The sequence below is a fragment of the Brienomyrus brachyistius genome, chromosome 3, assembly GCF_023856365.1.
Source record: "Brienomyrus brachyistius isolate T26 chromosome 3, BBRACH_0.4, whole genome shotgun sequence".
Taxonomy (NCBI): domain Eukaryota; kingdom Metazoa; phylum Chordata; class Actinopteri; order Osteoglossiformes; family Mormyridae; genus Brienomyrus; species Brienomyrus brachyistius.
This window is the reverse complement of record NC_064535.1, coordinates 24,551,880-24,571,840: the sequence shown is the minus strand read 5'-3', so window position 1 is coordinate 24,571,840 and position 19,961 is coordinate 24,551,880. Positions and strand designations below refer to the sequence as shown.

The window sequence follows — 19,961 nt, the reverse complement described above, 5'->3', positions numbered from 1 at the left end:
TATTCATGAAAGCATCATTACATGTATATTATATATTCCGTTTCATGATGCCACTTCATCTTCTTTAATGCCTATACAGCACTATAGACGAACTATTTTGAAAAGCGAATTAATTGATATATATTTGTGTTATGAATGTGGAGTTTCACTGTACTAAATCCTTATTTATTGTTCAACACATTGGATTTTAACGGAAAACCTTCCTTCACTTAGGTTTAAAAATGCAAATGTTGCTTTAACACTAGAACTGCCAAATCTACGCAAATTTGCGTAAATTCCCTGGGCCTAACACCTACTAGCATCCCTGCTGAGAGTTTCTTGGGCCATTGTCCTCCTGCTTTTGTTGTGCAAACACACCCATTACCTGTGAGGCCTGGCACATTTGCATTTTTTTACTCAGAGCAGCTAAAATCCAAGGCAGGCTAAACCTCTGTGTGTGACATGGAAACCTTCACAAAAGTCTGCCATATCTATACCAAATATCCCACACGCTGACTGACCTGCAAATATGAAAGACACACATTCACAAAATATATGGAAGCACAAGTCTGTTTTATTTATAAAAAAAATTGAGTGTTTCAAACTTTGCAGTGTTTGCAGACCCAGTGACCATCATCCCTGCATTTGGCGCAAGTGAATTTGTAACACTTTGCACTGGTAAACCTGCTGCGGTTTCTGTTGCAGTTCTCCTGTACCTGACACTGAGTTGTCCATACAAGTCCTGGCACAGCAGCAGCCTTCCTCTGTCCCCATAGCCTTTTGTGGCATAAATTGGCAATGGAGTTCCTTGGCTAGATGACTCAAAAATAATCTTCTTTTGCCTTCCCACCCTGTACATGCCTTGTACAGAACGTAGGAATTTGCCACCACCAGGTCCAGCATGTTGTAAAATACAGCTACTGGCCACCTGCATGTTGCTGCTCTTACGGAATACATGCGCGCCATTTGGTCCAACACATTTACACCACACTATAACAGCAGAGAGAGAGAGAGTCATGAGTGTATTTGCTTTTTTTCTACCTTCTTTCTATATAGGCCTGTATAGTACATATCAGAAAACATTGTAGCACTGATGTAAAATTATACACACATTCACATACCTTCATGTGGTTATAGTCTGTTATCGTGTTGGGTTTCCTCTTTCTGCCTTCACAGATCGCCACATCTTGGTCCAAGGAACTCAGAACACACACAATCTTGTTTTTTTAGGTGCATAAATTGTCAAGGAGACACTGCCACTTCTAAGCACTGACGCGGAGAATTCCTCTTGCTGTGCAGTGTCCTTTGAAATTGGAGGAAGTTCATACCAAACTTTATTCCCTGTGCTCAGTAGTGTTGTTTTGCGCTGAAGCAGTCTGTGTGACAGTGCCAGTGAGGTGAAGAAATTGTCCGTTGTGACATTTCTCCCGTCATCCAGAAATGGCTCCATCAGACTCATGACCATGTTCTCTGCCAGCCTCTCCCTTTTCTGGTGACTGGGGTCCTTTCCCAAGTTAGGGGACACGTTGCAGACGTATTTGGTCTCCAAATCCGTGGCCATCCAGAACTTGATCCCAAATTTGTCCGGCTTGGATGCGATATACCAAGTGACATGGAATGGATCCACATCTACTCCACGTTGTCTTTCCACCGGTGTCCCTCAGGGCTCGGTTCTTGGCCCTCTCCTATTCTCCCTCTACACTAAATCTCTTGGCGAAGTTATATCCTCACATGGCTTCTCCTACCACTGCTATGCCGATGACACTCAACTCATCCTCTCCTTCCCTCCCTCAGACACTCATGTCTCCACTAAGATCTCTACATGCTTGGCAGACATCTCATCTTGGATGACCACTCACCAGCTAAAACTCAAAACTAGTAAAACTGAGTTGCTTTACATCCCGGCTGACTCATCCCCCCTCCAGGACCTTGCGATCTCCTTTGACAACTCCCTGATCCGTCCTTCGGTTTCTGCTAGAAACCTTGGAGTTACCATAGATGATCGGTTGTCATTTTCCTCACATATCGCCAGTCTTTCTCGCTCTTGTCGGTTTCACCTCTTTAACATCAGGAGGATACGTCCATTTCTTTCCACCCAGGCTACCCAGATACTCGTCCAGTCCCTCGTCATCTCACGCCTTGACTACTGCAACTCGCTTCTAGCGGGTTTACCACTGAGCGCCATCCGTCCCCTCCAACTGATTCAGAATGCAGCTGCTCGTCTTGTTTTCATCCTTCCCAAGTTCTCCCACACCACTCCTTTGCTGCGCTCCCTCCACTGGCTTCCTGTAGCTGCACGCATCAGATTCAAAACACTGATGCTCGCATACAAAGCCAAAAATTCTCTGGCACCATCCTACCTAAAGGACCTCATCACACCCCGCTCTGCACCACGATCTCTCCGATCCTCCAGCACTGCTCGACTGGTCCCACCTCCCCTCAAGGCACAAGGAAGACACGCATCTCGGCTCTTCTCTGTCCTGGCACGTAATTGATGGAATGAACTCCCCCTAGATGTCCGAACAGCTGAATCCTTGAATGTCTTCAAGCGACGACTCAAAACTTTTCTTTTTCAGAAATACCTGACGTAGAACTTCTATATTCTTACTCGACTCTTTTTCTGGTGTGTGTTTTAAAAAAATAAAATAAAATAAAAATTCTGCACTACTCAATGGCGTTCTCAGAGATAGTATTCGTAGCTGGGGTCCTTATTGAGCTAGCATCGGAAATTCATTGCAGAGTCTCAAAGCACTTATGTAAGTCGCTCTGGCTAAGGGCGTCTGCCAAATCCTGTAAATGTAAATGTAAATATACTGCATGGACAATGAACCTTGGTCGAGAACAGCTGTACATCTATGTTCATGTGTTCTCCTGGAGTGAAACTTTCAGCACAGTTCTTGGTGAAGGCTGGCAGAGAACGTGGTCATGAGTCTGATGGAGTCATTTCTGGATGACGGGAGAAATGTCACAATGGACAATTTCTTCACCTCACTGTCACTGTCACACAGACTGCTTCACTTTACTGGGCATGGTGAATAACGTTTGCCGTGAACTTCCTCCATTGGCAAAGGACACTGCACAGGGAGAGGAATTCTCCACGTCAGTGTTTAGAATGGCGCGCATGTATTCAGTACGAGCAGCAACAAGCAAGTGGCCAGTAGCTGTGTTTTACAACATGCTGGACTTGGTGGCGGTGAATGCCTACGTTCTGTACAAAGCATCTACAGGGTGGAAAGGAAAAAGAAGATTGTTTCCGATTCTTCTAGCCAAGGAACTCCATTGCCAAATACAGGGATGATGGTCACTGGGTTTTCAAACGCTGCAAACACAGACTTTGAAAGATAGACAGACTGTGTGGGACAGTAACCACTGAGACAAAAGGCAGAAAGATGACGAAGAGATGAACCTGGAACTGAGGCACGGATACATCAATTTTTACATGAACAGCCAAACATGCAAAGCTGGAGAGATCACACCAAAACAAAATTCACTTTTGGTGTTATAATTCAGTGATGGCCAATGAAAATGAAATGACATTTTATTCTGCATGTGTATGAGCATGTCAAAAACCATGGACCATGACTTCACTCAGCTTATGACATTTATATACAAACATGCATTGGAGACTGAAGTGTTAGCATGTTTTCATTTTATTCATTTCATTCTATTAGCAACTTTTCATTCTATTTTCACTCAATTTGTTTTATAAATAACACAGACTTGTGTTTCCATATATTTTGTGAATGTGCGTCTTTCATATTTGCAGGTCAGTCAGCGTGTGGGATATTTGGTATAGATATGGCAGACTTTTGTGAAGGTTTCCATGTCACACACAGAGGTTTAGCCTGCCTTGGATTTGAGCTACTCTGAGTAAAAAATGCAAATGCGCCAGGCCTCACAGGTAATGGGTGTGTTTGCACAACAAAAGCAGGAGGAGGATGGGGCTGAAGACCTGCGAAAATCACAGCAGGGGTGACAAACACCTTGGGACTCTCAGCAGAGAATAAAAACTCGGTAAATCTAGTGTTAAGTGTTTATTCATTAAGGTATCTTATATTTGTGTATCTCCGGAGCGTGCTTATATTTCAGTCATACACCGATAACAATAACCTGGATCAATTATCACCGATCCACTTGGACGCATATATTTGTAAACTTAATAGCGATTTTAGCACATTGTGTACACATTCCTTAGCGATGTCACTCTCCAAAGTAGATGGTTATAAAAGTGCTTTCTTTTATCTATCCTGATAACAGGCATTTAACCTAATGAAGATAATTTGTTGCCTCGGAAGCTAAAATCTGAATGCCTTTCGGTCCAGGACGTTTGTGAGTTGTTGTCACCTTAATCTCTGCCTTGCTGAGATGTGAGCAGAGGCTTCTCCATCACCCCTCACCCCTATCAGCTGTCTCTTCCCCAGACTAACATGGTCTTTGTACTTGTCTTGGCAAACATCTCCTTCTTTGGGTAAAACAGGGGAGGGGGATGCCACACCAGCAGCCTTTAAATCTCAGTCATGTCACTAATATTGGTGCTTCCCAAAGTGGTGTTTCTGCCTGTTGCCAGAACTGAGGGAGAAGCAGATCTGGACTTTTTATTGGCATGTACTCTGGAGTCAAACCGGACCAGTTTACTTAGTTGACAGCTAGCCGTAAGTTCGGTCTTTGTGTGTGTAGAGGAAGACTCTCCTCTAATGAAGCCAAGGGATACAATACCCTGACTGTCTGGGCCACAAGACCTTCTCTGTTGCTCTGCAGCAATGGATGCTAGAGTGTTAACGATTCATTACCTGCATGTGGTGGCCAGTAGTTCATTGTTTTTCTGCATCACTCCATCGGTGTAAATGCGCGAGCGATTGCCGCTGCAGGGGCAGGACATGCATCTGCTTTGTCTGATTGTAAACCGCATGCAGTTTTTAATGGTGTGGGAATTGCATCACACCTCTTCTGACAGTACAGCTTCTCTTACCCTGATTCTGAATTTAATGGTGTATATTGTTGTCTGCAGTGTATATGTGGTTATGTAATGTGCGGATTGGTCCAGTTAAGGCAGGTTCTGTGTATGTATGAGCGTTGCCAGTCTAATCCATTCACATTTATTTGTTTATTTAATAGACACTTTTGTCCAAATTGATATGCACATGAGGAAGGCTTAGGGCTTAGGTTCTGTCTGTAGAGTCAGGCAATTTCCAGCGCCCCTGGAGTTAAGGGCGGAATAGTATTTGACTCTGCTGGCCATGGTGCTTTTCTCACCCCGATCAGTGATCTTCTGCATAACGTACCAAGCTCTTGTGTTCGTTTTCTCTGAGAGCTGCAGCTTAGCCCGTTCTCCTGTCAGTCAACTGTTGGATCTTCTCACCTTACGGACATTTGTTCTGATTCCTAACACCACTATAAACTTTTGTTCCTCCATTGTTGCCGGATGCCAAGACCTTCTTTGTGCCACAAGAAAATCGCATAATCCTGGGAAAAAGGGCGATTTTGATTTTGGTCTAGGCCGGGGAAATGTTTTCTTATATTTTAATAGGATGCCACTTAGCTGTTAAATTGCCCAGCTGAACCAGTGGTAAGAAAGGAGTTTTTACAGGACATGAAGGTCTCTGTCATGATTAGAAGGGCTTAGAGGTGTTTCTGCCGTGTTCCGAGTCCCAGTTTGGGATTTGTGTGGGAGTCTGTGATCGATGCACTTTTTAGCCCATCCGCTAAAATTGCTGCGTCAGCTTCTGGCTGGAGACCTCCCCTGTTCCACAGTACTGTCTGGCCGCGCTCCAGCTTGTCAGCCGCAACACTCTTCTCTCTATCTTCCACAAATTCATTCCCTATTTTGCATCCCCAATCTGCAGCCTCCCACAGGCTGGAAGGTGACTGTCTCCCACTTAGCAATAGCTGTTGCTCAAGAGAGCAGCCAATGTGACAAACTTCACATGAGGGGAGAACCTTGTTCAAGAGTGAGTTGCAGTTGCGAATAGCTTTTACGTCCTTGCTGCAGTCTGACTGCTGCATTGCACTGTATGCGTGCTGTGGTGCTGTTTCCGTGTCCTCCATCTGTGGTGACAAGCGGCACGCTTCATTGCTGCACAACTTTGGACACGAGTCTGCAAATCTGGACGACAGAGATTAAGGATTCATTTGTTAAACAACTTTGTGCAAATGCACAACATGTCCGCCATATGGGAGATGGAGCCACTGGAGGGGAGGCTCGCGTGGGCAGGAGGCAGCAGGAGGTGGCGTGGCAGGAGGGCCGGTGCCTTCTCGAGCTGGACGCTAAGCTCACGGCTCTCCGGATTGAGGCCACACCGCTGCTCTTCATGGTTCTCCCTAGGTCCCCATCACTACCCATAATGCCTTGTATTATGGAGCTAATTAGCTGGCTGCTTTACATCACGCCCCCTTACACTGTGTCATAAATGTCAGGTTATTTCCTGTGTTTTCTTTTCTGTAGTGGTAGTTCAGGGATGTGCATCCATCCATCCATCCATCCATTCATCCCTCCATCCATCCATTTTCTACACCTATTTGTTCTATGCACTTTGGGAGCCCATCCTGCAAGCAGTTGGCACAAGGTGGGGAATGACACCAGATAAGGGACCAGCCCATCGCAAACGCTGTATTTATACAGCATTAAAAAATGCCTTTTTCCATGATGCTTTTCATGTTCGTTTAGATGGCCGCATGTTCGTTTTGGATGGCCACACGTTCGTTTTGATTGGAACATTTCCTGTAATACAAAATCAACATTTATTTTAGCAAAACAAGACACTCATCATGGAGGACAGTTGGCATCATCATCATGTTCCCAGTGTGTCAAGTGCATGTAAAAATTTTTTTATCGTTGATGCAGTTCCGTGAAGTGTGACATCATGCAGCAGCTGGTGCCTGATTTACAGCTGAAATCCTAGATGCAGTAACCTAGTATCTAAATAATTCCTTTGCTAGAGCAAAAAAAAACAGTGCATTCTGCTCGGCCCTTCTGTATCGCGGTTGCTGACCCCAGACGCAACGGGCTCATGTAGTGTAGGCCGTGTGTGCTCAGAGGTTGTGTTTGATCTGCCCTCCAGGACCCGTGGAGCTGAAAATAAAATCTGGCGGCGATCAATTTGCATCTAGATCCAGTCATTTCCATGTGCCCAACGTCCGCATCCCTGTGAAGGAGAAACAGGAGACCTGGCCTACAAATGATAAGGGTGGCAGTGGAAGAATTGTGTTATCTGTGTAGAGGCTGGCTGGAATATAAGCAGATGGCAGCCGCAGACAGGAAGTCTTACGACTCCCAGCTGGCCTTTGGTTTTAATTTTTAAATGCGTGAAGTCATTCTGGTGGGAATGGCATGTGCAGCAAAGGTGTGATTATGTTCTCTACTTATATCCTACAATAAATGAAGTTCATCTGAGATGGGAGGGAAGATGGATGGTTGGCATTGCGCTGTAACGATTAGGATAAAAAAAAAAATCCCCTTTCCGAGTCCAGAAGCATGGCTTATTTCTCTGACACAGTTCAGCCGTCCATCCCAAATCCAGATGGGAGCTGTTCCCATTCAGCGGTGGCTGTTCACAGTTGTCCACTCCTTTTGTTAACCGTCATGTTGGTTTCGCCTGTTGTTTTTGAGTACTTTACTCATTGCATTTTTAATCAGTCTTCCAGCTATAAAAGTAGATGAAAATCTCTCCATCCATCCATTCATCCATCCATCTAATTATCTAGTTCAGGATCAGAGTCATGGATGAAGGTGTTTAAAAAGGCACACTGGAAGCAGCAGTAGACTGTCCTAAGCTCTGTTTCTGTGTTGTGTATGCTCCATATGTTTATCTAGACAGCTTCCCAGGTGGTCCAAAGCTCAGCATGAAGCTCCAGGCCCCATTGCTATAATCAGTTAAGATTGATTGGTGTATGTTTTGCTTCCATCGGCGATACATGTGACATTTTCCAGTGTCCCACTTACTGTATCACAAGGTCTGTCTCCACCATGTACTATACCCTCACTGTCGGAACCCTTTCAACTGATTGGTCAGCAGATCACATATTATTGCTCAGGACATAATTACTTCATCACCCTTTTTTTTGTGAACCAGTCAAAGTTTCAGCAGTTGTACCTTCGGCTGTTCTTAAGTCAGGTGAAAATGGCTGATTGTCATTGCTGACACACCACAGCGCAACAATAAAATGTGTCCTCTGCATTTAACCCACATGTGACATAGCAGGGGGCAGCTAATTCAGCGCCCGGGGAGCAGTGCCTTGCCGGTCAGGGATTCAAACCAGCAATCTTTCAATTACAAGTGCACTTCCCTACCCATTAGGCCACCACTGCCCACAAAAATGGGCTTTTAATTGGTTACATTCCACATACGTCACATTAGTTAAAAAATTATTAATGAACCCGGACACCAAGTGATTTGCGAGGCAGCTGCATCCTTCAGTTTGGGACCATTTCGTCTTCAGGCACTTTGGTGGTTCTGATATAAAAAGCAGAAGAAAGGACTCAGAGGACACTGTCAGCTTCACCAGGCTCATCAACGACTTTGAGATGGTCTGATTCATCATTTGGACTTCCGGGGACTTGCCTCTTATTGCTCACTAGTTTGCTGCACATGCCCACCATCGGTTACTCCTGGGATCAGATGAACCAGTGGTTAAAAAGGGGATCGAACGATGGCTATCAGGGACTTCTTGGACATGTCAGGCACCTGCTTGAATGTATACAGAGCTGTGTATGCTGTTAAATTTTACTAGTGCTTATGAGGTACTAAAAATGAAATAGCCACGGTTTCCTTAGCCATGTTGGTAAACAGATACTGAGCTAAAAGACTCCTTGGAGAACCCTGGCTTCAGCCCCAGGACGAGAGAGAGAGAGAGAGCGCTCCTAGGCTGCTTCCTATCACTACCTTCTGGTTCCACACGCTGAGCTCTGTGGGGCCTCAGTCTACAGATCATCTGTGATACAGGCAGCAGGTTGGGTCATTAGCTTAGCTGGTGCTCTGTCCAGCCCTGCTTACCTAGCTCAATGCTAGCCACCATAGCTATTTATACGGCCACGTTAACTTTAAGTACGTGTTCAGCTCCTTTAATCCGGCACCCTTATGGTGATCAGTTCTTTTCCTGGAACATTATGCCGACCATTGGCATCGTGGTGGGTGTTAACCCCGCGGACAGCCTGCCACATCCCGTTTTTGGTGGCAAGGTGGGCCGGTCGTCGCGCTTGAACGTGTTCCCAGGATGGCGTGAATCAGGACGCTCACCCCCACCAGCTCTGTCGAACTCGTAGCTGGGCAGATGACGGCATCCCTAAGTTCTGATTTGGTGACGACAGGGATGCGTGACCCGGGTGGCGGCTTTCAGCATTTCGACACTTCCCCAGTTCTCCGTCGCTCGTCTGTGGTACCGGATTGGGTCGTGTTGGGTATCAGAGCTCAACTTGTGCTCCTTGCTGAGCAGGAGAGGTACGTCCACGTAAGTAATCCCTCTCATTAAAAATACACACTGAGTTGGGTTACGCATCACGGGTTGCATGGATTAAAACAAAAAAAAAAAAGAATTTGCAGGACCAGACTGAAAGCTGCAGTTTTCACCGGGAAAAACATCCACTTTAATGTTTAAGCTACTGTTCATCCTCCTGCATCCTTTCTGTTCTCTGCAACAGATGTTTGCATAACTTGCTCCGCTAGATCCATGTCATGTTCAACCTTAATTATTTGTTCTTTCTCTGCCTAATAGGCAGTAAAATAATTTATCTTACCATCCCATTAGGACCCATCGAACCTGTCGAGAAGAACTTCCCTGATGTCAAAGATGGCACTGCTTGTCTCGTTTACATCAGTGCTTTGCATGGGCATCATGTGACCAGGTCATGTGATATGCTGCACTTCTTTGCATGATGTTGTTTACAAGATGCAATTACCTATATAAAGGCAATAGATTACTTAATAGATTAGACTACAGTAGTTTGTCTTTAAAGGAGTCGGATATCTGCAGCATTGAATAAGACCAGTGAATGAGCAGGACCTGAAACTTAGGTCCCAAATGTTACGTTAATATACCTCCACATATAAACAGAAATGATTGAAAGTTGCTTCGGAAAATGTTCTAGCCGAGTAATCAGGTAAGTGTAATAATGCTACAAATGCATGATAAACTCAGAAGGCTGAGTAATGGTGAGTAATGTTTTGGTGGTATAGGCTGGTTAGTCCACAGTATGCACTGGCTGTGCTCAGTGTGTTTTTCTCTGGCCCCGTTTGTGTGTTATGAGTCAGGGGGGATTAATGGGGAGGTGGCAGACTGGCAAAGTTATGGTTTCCGCTCTCCTGGAGGAGCTGCTCTGCAAACAGGTCAGCTCGATTGCGTGTCGGACCATCCTCTGTGCCGGCTCACCGTACCTCGCTGTGAGCCGTCTCTATTTATAGCTGCGGTGTGAAGGGCAGAATGGAAGCTCCGCCCCTTTCAGCAGTGTCGTTCCCCAACGTTTTGAGTCATCTGGCATGATGGTCTTTTTCTTTCTGTGTGGACCTTCGCAGTGCGCCCTAAACATTCTCCCAAAGACCGTTTTTGTGTCAAATAACCCATCATTTGAATCATCTACAAAATCATTACTTTACATTGGTCAAGTAACCACATGATTTTTCCACGAGTTTTCACCTCATCCCCGTCTGTCATACTCGGGTGTGTACAAAAAAAAGTCTGAAAAAGCTTAGCTCATGTTATTGAATTTGTCTGGGAAAGGTGACGGCAATGTCTGGAAAGCAACTTCTCGTCTGTCTGCCCCTGGTGAAAGAATGGTTTTCTTTGTATAACTCACCACTGAGCTGCTAATTCCTGTTTCGGGTGCTGTGGTCGGGTTCCCAGGTGATTAGTACAGCCTTTTAATATGTATGATGAGTCTTGCATGTGATTTCATTTGTGATTTATTATTATTACTATTATCATTGTTATTTCTTGGTCTTTGAGGTCAACGTCCTCGTCGCCCAGGATCTGCACGTGCCATCACAGCGTTCCAGTAGATCTTACACTGGAATGAATGTCACGCAGAAGTAAACCCCCATCGAATGTCAGCGTCTGTGTGACAGTGCCCATGTGACACCCAGGGCTTGACACAGTCTGCCCCCATGGCTTACAGCCTATGGCAACCATCTCTGATCTTGATGACTTCCATATTTATAGACACCCAGCCAGGGTGGGCTCCCTCATGACCGAAGCCCCGCCCCTGTCAAACTTCTTGCGTTTATTTTGGGATGTGGACCTGCAGCCGATTTCCATGCTATTGCACCACCCCACCCACACACTCATGTTCACGAACTAGCAGAAGAAAATCTCTCCTGAGTCCCGGGCCCACATGAGCCTTGGCACCATTAACTATCAACCAAATTATGCAAAAAAATCCGGGATGCCAGTGTTTACCCTGCTTGCACTTTCAATTAGACTAGGCATGCTGTGAAATTAAATAACCCAGTGGACTCGTATTGTGAACATGCGAACATTTGAAAGGATGGAAGCGGATCTTGTAAGAAAAACCATTTTAAAATGCACTTTTGCGTTAAAGCGCGAGGTATTTTTGGCCCACGGGATTTGAAATGATCTTTGTCCGTGAAAGCAGGGTAATCGCTGCTTTTATGTCCGTCGTCACATTAATGTCCCCCTCTGGATGTAATGCAAGGCCCCTGTACACCTTCTCTCAAGGTCAGAGCTTCCCAGTGGCTGGGGAACCAGGCTTTTCGTTTTCAAGGTCCTTATGTCTGAAGAATTGTTGTTCAACAGTTGTCGATCTTTCGAATGGCTTCAACAAATTTACATTGGCTTGGGTGAAATAATCTGCAGTTTTCTTTGTAGGTGTGTTTGTATTACAGGGGACAGAAGCATCACACCGTCTACATCAGTGAGGTCATGTATCTACAAACATGCTGTCCTTTAATCTCTGCATGGCGACAAAACCTTAATGTCAAAGGGTGATGCTGGGTCATGCCAGAGCTTACAGTCTCTGGTCATGGCTAGTTGGAGCTGACTTGGTGGTGAGAGTCACAGTAGCCTGAAACGGTCGGACACTTTTGAAATGACACTTTGTTTCCAAAGTGCAAGTACATTGGAATGCTTCTCGTCACATATCCCATCTTACTGTTCTTTGAGGCGTTCATGGGTCTCAAACCAGCAAAATTCTGATGACAGGCCCAGAGACCTAACCCGCTGAGCCGCCCTCCTGTATTCTTTTTGACGGAATAGAAATGCAGTAGATGCACTTCAGTTTCACAGCGACGACCCAACAGTTATTCAGTCCACGTTACTGGAGTTCGTGTTATTGCTGCTGGTGGCTTTGATCCGGGAGCCTCTGTTGTCACTTTCGACGTGACGACAACATGTCCGCTGTCAGACGCCGCTCCCCACACTGAGTCACTCTGCTTCTGCAGGGATTTTCAAATTCCCGGGGGGGGGGGGGAGAACTGGGACGCGCCTCAACATGATGGGGTGACTGGGGAATGAGCAGGTATCCGCCAAGGTGTTGTTATGGGTTTGGTGAGCCGTCGGCTGCTGGATCAGTGTGGGGCTGCTGTTTGTCTCAGTGTGCTTTGGTAGCCATTTAAGGTTCTGATGTTGCAAGGACCAGCATTTGTGAACCTCACTCTTTGTTGTGAAAGGACCTTTAACACAGAGTAATAACTAGACACCTACAATATTGCGAAAGAATTCAGTGTACATCAGGAGGCATTTGAACTTACTTCGGATTAAAAAAAGACTCTGTTAGTTTAATTGCCCATCATAGCACCACTCGCTGTTCTACATGTACCATATTCACGAAGACCTGGAGCCTGTGCAGTTTAACGTTCTTTTGTCCAACCGCTCCTTCGCTACATCAATCACAATCCCAAAGAAAGCCAATAAGCATGCATGAAGCACAGCCTAAAAGGCATACAATCACGTATCTCCCTCTCTGCTCTGTTTCCAACCTATAGCTGCATTTCAGGTATCATATATCAGGGCAGGGAGCTGAATGAGTCTCATTAGCTCAGCATGTTGGCTGTGCAGCTCACTGCCTTCCACTGTCACATATTATGTTCCTTTTATAAGAGAGCAACTCCCTGGGCAGCTGTAAATACCGCTGGATGGATTCGAGTGGATGGATCGAGATCCGATATCCAAATGGTCGTTAAGTAGGCTGTAAGGAAGAAGCGCTCCGTCATTATGGGTGTGACTGTCAGCTTAGCGATGGTACATTTTAATCGAAGTGAAATGGTACGAGTTGTCATGGTAACCTTATGCCTCGGTGTTGATTGTGCGGTGCTGAAAATGCGAGGAGGGTGTTTAGGGTCACCGGGGGATCAGGTGGGCCGGTTTCTGCTTGCCCGCCCTGGGGGGGCGAGCGTTACACATGATACTTAATCAGAACAGTTTTTCCACTAGCATGCTGGGCCAGATCAAGGCCAAGCTGATCTTTTCGGGAGCCCAGAATCCCCTTGCTTGGTAATTCTGTTTGTATCGCTTCATTCCCTCTCCCCACACTTGGTAAACACACATAAACAAAGGCTTTAGTTTAACTGCGAATTAACGGGGAGATGTGATCCTGTGATGGCAAGGAGAAAACCGCAGCTTCTGGATACTCAGCGTTTTTTTTGCGTGTGTGTGTGTCAGCGTGTGTCTGCGTTTTATGGTTGTCGCAACGAGTTCATCTTCCTTATGCATTTCGAGTGCAGTGGACTCCTCTGCCCCAAAGAACAAGATGAAATTTTTAACACAACGTTATTAAAACGCCCTTAAGTTACAGGGGCACATTTCTGTGAATTTGATTGCAGTAATATTGACTGTTCCCGGAAATTTGTGACATCAGGAGCCCCCCCCCCCCCCCCCCCCCCATACAGAGTATAACAGTCCTCTGCAGTGTCGTGTTAAATTATGGGATTGTGCAAGCCTGCAGTTTGGGTCTGACCAGCCAGGAACCTTCAGGCTTCCAAAAGTCCCTTCCAAGACCCCTGTTCTGTGAAAAGTGGCAGTGTCGCTTTTTTAGGCCGAATGAAGAGAACCAGGTGTTTGTGTCGGGGGCACATACCCCCACACCCCCACCACACACATGGAGAACGGCCCGATGCAGCCTGACTCATGGCTGTCCATATTGTCCAGAGGTGAGGAAGCCCGGTCCCTTTTTGACAATCACATGGGCTGTCTGACATTCACAGAAGAGCCTGTGTCTACAGAGGCCATAATGTCCCTAGGCTTGAGGTGTGTGTTTACCAGCAGTTTGGTGGTTGGTGTGTGTGTGTGTGTGTGTGTGTGTTTTGCATATCCATTCTGTCACTGTACATGTGAAGGTGTGTATATATATATATCTCTGCGCGTGTCTGCCTCATGACCACAAAATGGACGAGCAATGGTCGCTTCTCTCCTTGTCCAGTCCGAGGCTGCAGGCTCCCTTGCCAGACAGTCTTCCCGCCCCATCTCCACTCTGCTGTGGTGTCTGGGGGGTGGTGGTGGTGGTGGTGGGGGGGCTTGCATAATGCCAGCAGGCCCCTTCTGGAGCAGCTTGCTGCCATACAAGCCCACAACGTCCTCCCCCCACCATCGATCCAGAGCAGTGCAGGGAAGACGACCCGTCCAGCTGACAGAAATATACCCGTTTAAATTGGCGTGTTTTTGCAGTGTGGCATGAGCATGTGCCCGTCGACTCGCCACCCGCGGTTAAACCGGAAGCCGTTAAGCTGGGCCGAGCTGTTTTCTGCACTCTGACGTGCACGCGTGCCTGTGCCGAGGGTATTTATAGCATAAAATAGGCATTACAAGTATTCCTGGTTTGTTAATATCTCCTGACAGCGTGGCACAAGTAAACAGCGCAGCGTAATTATAGCGTGTTGCTCCTAGATGAGGTGATTTAAGGCCTCTCCCATGTTTCTCTGTGAGAGCCTTATGCCCTAGAGTCTCATATTAAAATGAATCCGTTCTGCCTCAAGCTGTGGAGACTGAGTAAACGAGCAGCCCTCTCTCCTCCACCCCCCACTCTGGTCTGGCTGGCAGTGCCCGATTCACTATTCATGAGGGCGTGTCTGTTCCGAAGGGGGCCACACCCACCCGGAGGAGGTGAGGCCAGAGTTTAAAAGCCGAAAGAGCTCCGTCACTTATGCTCTGTCCTTTCTCCTCCTCTGCCCGCTTCCTTCCCAGCCTAAAATGACCCGCGGGCCGAGACCTGCCGCGTAAATGGCGTCCGCCGTGAGAGATGCAGTCGTCTGGTACCAGAAGAAGGTGAGTGCCGCTTGCATGCTTTTCCACCCGCTTTTTGAACGTCTTCCATTCGCCGTGCCGTGACTTGTAGCTGTCGCTCTCAGGGAGATGGTTCATGCCGTCTGCTGTTCAGCTGATATTTTTGTCTGCCCCCGAGACACATACATGGCTGTCATGTGAGGGATTGAGGTTAAAGGTCACGACAGCAGCAATCGCCTCTGGCAGCTGTATTCCCCCCATAGTTCTCTCCTTCATTCCCCGGAGCCAGGCTTCTTTAAAGCTCAGCAAGTTGCGATAGCAGCCCTTTAGCGCCCCAGCTGCATGTGGGCTAACCCGCCCCCCTCGGATATTCTCCTGCGTTTGTGGGGCCCGCGGCTAGAAAGCTGGAAGCCTTAAAGCCTCTTTAAAGGAAACATGCTCTTTGTTTTTGTCCTTATTTTAATGGCGATAACGGCGAGAGCAGCTCATTAAATTGCACTGAATTTATAAGGCACTGTGGCGGACAGCCTGTAACGGACACCACTTGGACAGGGACACGGGTGCTATAAATGTTACCCAGCCTTTCCATCTTTCCGAGTCCTCAGCTCAAGCTTAAAGGTATTACAATGTATTAATTACGTTATTTAAGCCCTCAAAGACGACCTTTCTCAGGAGATGCAGCCTTTTCTGTACAGATTACACCGCAGTCATCATTCAACAATGGACACAATCGGCTGCATTGCTGCGCATGGATGTGCATACCTTGCATAACATGCAACAGGCTGCAGTTTTTTTCCCCATTATATAATGGGGTGATATTGCCTGTTTAATGCACTAATGGACCGCAGGCCTCCTGCTTGGAACAGTGCAGTTCTGCTGACCTACATCTTGTCAGCTTGATAAATATTGCATACCCGTCTGTACGTTGCCGGCAGCCCTGCTCCTGTGCATGTTCTGATTTTAAAATTGAATCTAAATGAGGATAAAGATAACAAAATGTAGAATTTCCACAGTTTTTTTGCTGAATCTATCAGTGTGGCTAAAACACAAATAAATCGCATTAGATTAAAGCAAAAACTTGTCTGCTATTTCATTTTATTTATTTAACAGACAATTTTATCCAAAGTAACACACAATTGAAAAAGCAGGGTCAGACGGTTCATAAAGCTGTTTCGAATTAAGGGCCCGACAATGAAAGCAGTTGGCTGTTCTGGGATTTGAACCGACAACCATCCAATCGCAGGCACAGCATCCTAACACACTGAGCCACACAGTAGCAATTTCACAACTTTATATTTTACAAGATCTGTAGAAAATTAAAGAAATAATGGCTGATTAAAAAGCATCCTAAGCTGTTTTATTTTTCTAGTCTACGAAAATCCTGACATTAACATTCTCTGCGTTGTTATTTGACTTTTGCCTGGCAGCTGCCAGTGACATGACTTCCTGTGACTGAACTATTCCGTTTGTGTGTCTGCCAGCTCGTCAGCCTGAAAGAACTTGCAGGCTCATTACACCTCTTCCTCTAACATTCATCTTGTGACTTCTCTCAAAGCCGGTGTCTGATTCGATCCAATTCTTGATCTTTGGAGATGGGTACAACAGACGGGGTCCCATCTGCGATGTGCAGGTCACTTAGCCTCTCCCACGCTCACCCGGGTCGCTCCGAAAACCCAGCTTCAGCACGAAGTAATATAAGCAGCAGAGATTCTGCGCGCAACCCCAGTCGTTCAGGGTAGACAGCCGGATCAGAATGGAAGTCGGCCGCGTATTGAATCCTTCAGCTGCAGTCGGGCAGGTTGTGCAGTAAACCTGTTTGGTGTGTAACGTGTCCCAGAAAGTACATCACCATGGGGACAGTGGCAGCAGTCACACCTATTGGCTCGTCTAGGTGGATTCTTACAGCTTCACAGAAGCTGATTCCTTGCATGTATGTTTCGGGGAGAATTTTTTTGTATTCTGTTTGTGGTGGGGTATAAATACCTGTGTCCTCTATAGAATGTAGAGGTGAATTAGTGGATACAGAATCCATTGGTGATGTCAGTGCACTAGGGCAATGAACACGCCCCCACCTACTCTGAACGTCCGAGTCCCGCTCCCTCCGGGGCGGAGGGAGGCTTCGACATCGATTTAACATTAGCAGACTCCATGCATGATTTTCCACGTTGCCAGGAAACAGAGTAAAGCAAAGGCTGTTTTTATTTATTTTCACTTTAAACTCCTGACCGCGATGTCCAGCAGGAACAGCACAGGGTTGCTCCCGGCTCCAGCCGTCTTGTGATCCGCGGAGCTTCCCGGATGATAAAGAAAATGGTTACTTTTGTCGGAGGATGCATTTCAAGGCTGAGGGAGAAATCTGATACAAGCTTTGTGTTGAAGCAAATACTTCTAAGGGGATTTCATTTCTTTACGGGGGGGGTGGGGGGGGGGGGTGGAATGAAAATGAAAATGGTGCCTATTGTAAAATTTGAGTTTTCAAGAAGCAGTTGTCTTTTTTATTTAAGTAACCCCTCTGCGGTGTTGCACTTCCTGTCACAAATGGCTCTTCTGCTGCCACGTTTGTCTTGAGATGCGTGTCTTGATGTTGTAGCCATGGTAACCGTGACAAAATAAAACCCCCCCAGGCGATTTTTTAACAAAGATGGGAGTGGCTCCTGTTTTACCGCAAGGAATTGCTGCCAGACAGAAAAGGCCCCGCGCCGTGAGCCTTTTGGGTGACGCCGTTCATTCGGCGGGCCCGGCCACATCAGGCGCCCTGTGCATGGATCACGATGAAGTCACCGTCAGCAGCACCGGTCTGCGCTGCCGTGCCGGGCGAGCGGACAGACCAGCCGTGCCCAGGGCCGCGACACATGCCACACGGGGGAGAGAGAAGTTTCCCCCACTCGATGGTGTTCCCTGCACGGGCTGCTGATGTGTGAGTGCGTATGGGCATGTGTGTATTATACTATGGGGACAAAATGTCTCCACAATGCGATAAAAAGCTGTTACGTGTGACATGGTGGGGAAAGGTTTTTCGGTCCCTACAAAGAGAAACTCAGTTTTATAAATCTGAATGCAATCAAATAAACGAAAAATGCCAAAAGTCTTTTATTTTGTTTGGCTACATACGGTTAAGGTTAGGGCTGGGTAGGTGTTAAGGTCGTCATTGTTGGGATTAGGGTTTTGCCCATGAGAATGAATGGACGGTCCCCACAAAGATGAATACAAATGTGTGTTTGTGTGTGTGTGTGTGTGTGTGTTTGTTTATACCTGGTCTGGGCTTTGCCTGTCCTTCAGGGAGTTCCCAGAGCCGGTGTCACCTGGTATGCATTAGGTTTAGGAGCGGCATACCGTCCGTGCCTACAGTCAGCTGATGGCGAGTGTAGAATTTGCGTGAACAGGAAACAGCTTTTCAGGAGGTGCTCGCTGAAGTACAGGATTTGTTTTTCATTTTGCAATTTAGATTATAGGCCTGGCAGTGGTGTGCGTACCCATTGACACAGATGGGCACAGAATGGGCACAGGCCACAGCCAAAGGCACATTATTCCGGTAATGGCCGAGGGGACAGGTGGCAGGTGACAGGTGCGCTTCTCCACCAGAGATTCCAAATTTATGAATTTATAAATAAAGTTCACCAATTTCCCTTTGTTGAAGTGAAGAACACAGATACAAAGCTTGCATTGTGGGAAACCCAGAGACGAGTGAGGTACAAGAGAAAGCGGAAGTGTGAGCTTAACTTTCTAACAAACCAGTTAGTTTCAATCACCTTCCAGGTGAAAATGCAGGTTTTTCATCTAAACCATCATCCCGTTTCCCCCTCAAAGGACAAATCCGGTACAGAGCACCTGGAACAAGCAGTGAAGGAATTTACATTAAATTATTTAGCAGATGCTTTTGTCCAAAGTGACGTATAAGCAAAGCAGATGGTGCATCACAGGCGTACAGCTGTCAAGGAGCCAACTCAGGTACCAGTGTTGCTAGGCTGTGCTTCCAATCAGCGACCTGTAACAAGTGCAAGATAGTCACGGGGAAGAGAGCTACGCAATATACTATAGAACCTGACATGAGAAAAGCCATTCAAATAAATCACTCCAAGAGAACGTAGGAGGAACCAAGTCTAAGCAGAAAATACAACAGAACATCCAGTGGTTCCAAATGAAGCCATTTCAGTAAACTGTCAGCATGGACAGAGAGGTGGGGAGAATCAATGCTTGGGTGAGTTTAGTTGAGCTGCTTCTGGAAGTAATGGGTCTTAAGACATTTCTTGGTGGTTAAGAGAGATCTTAACCTTCTGGTGATGTGTCCGCTGCAGACTGATTGGGTTGGGTAGCTTCTTCCTCAAATTCTTTATGAACGACGACAGTTCACAATGCTCCGAAAATCTGGAAGCGTCACCGAGCGTCTTATCTAATTACAGAATTGCAAATATTTGTGTCTTATTTTGACAGATACAGAAGGTCCCTGTCGGCTCAGTGTGACAATTTCAGCGTGTACTCAGCAGACACTTCAGCAGTGATCTGGGTACATTAGAAATGGAAAGGCTACATTAGCTGAAGGTTGCCAGCAGCGACAGCATGCTCTATGCGCATTGGCTGCTCTGTGCAGTCACTTGAGAGCCATTACTTAATCCTGGCACCTATCTGCTCATGCCCAGTGAATGAGCCAATCGGCTTTATCGATGTTGAACTGCACTCTGAGAATCTATTCTCCCTGGCAGTTTCACTGTACAGCAAGCCAGGGAAGGATTCACAAGGTTAAAATCTGGGCAGTTAATATATGGGTTTTTTAATCAATAAAGAGTCTTTCTAAAGTACCCTTAGATCATTTCACATTGAAG

At 46.4% G+C, this 19,961-nt stretch overlaps 1 protein-coding gene across 3 annotated transcripts in view; it reads left to right on the top strand.

Moving 5' to 3' along the window:
• LOC125738559 (protein PHTF2-like) overlaps positions 1–19,961 on the top strand; it is a 37,890-nt gene that overhangs the window by 514 nt on the left and 17,415 nt on the right. For 2 of the 3 annotated variants that reach the window (XM_049007690.1, XM_049007687.1), the window contains exon 2: positions 15,103–15,183. In XM_049007690.1, the coding sequence (XP_048863647.1) occupies positions 15,139–15,183 (45 nt within the window). In that variant the 5' untranslated portion in view covers positions 15,103–15,138. Of the gene's footprint in view, positions 1–8,415; positions 9,424–15,102; positions 15,184–19,961 lie in introns of those variants that run through there. The other variant, XM_049007688.1, reaches the window with a different exon arrangement.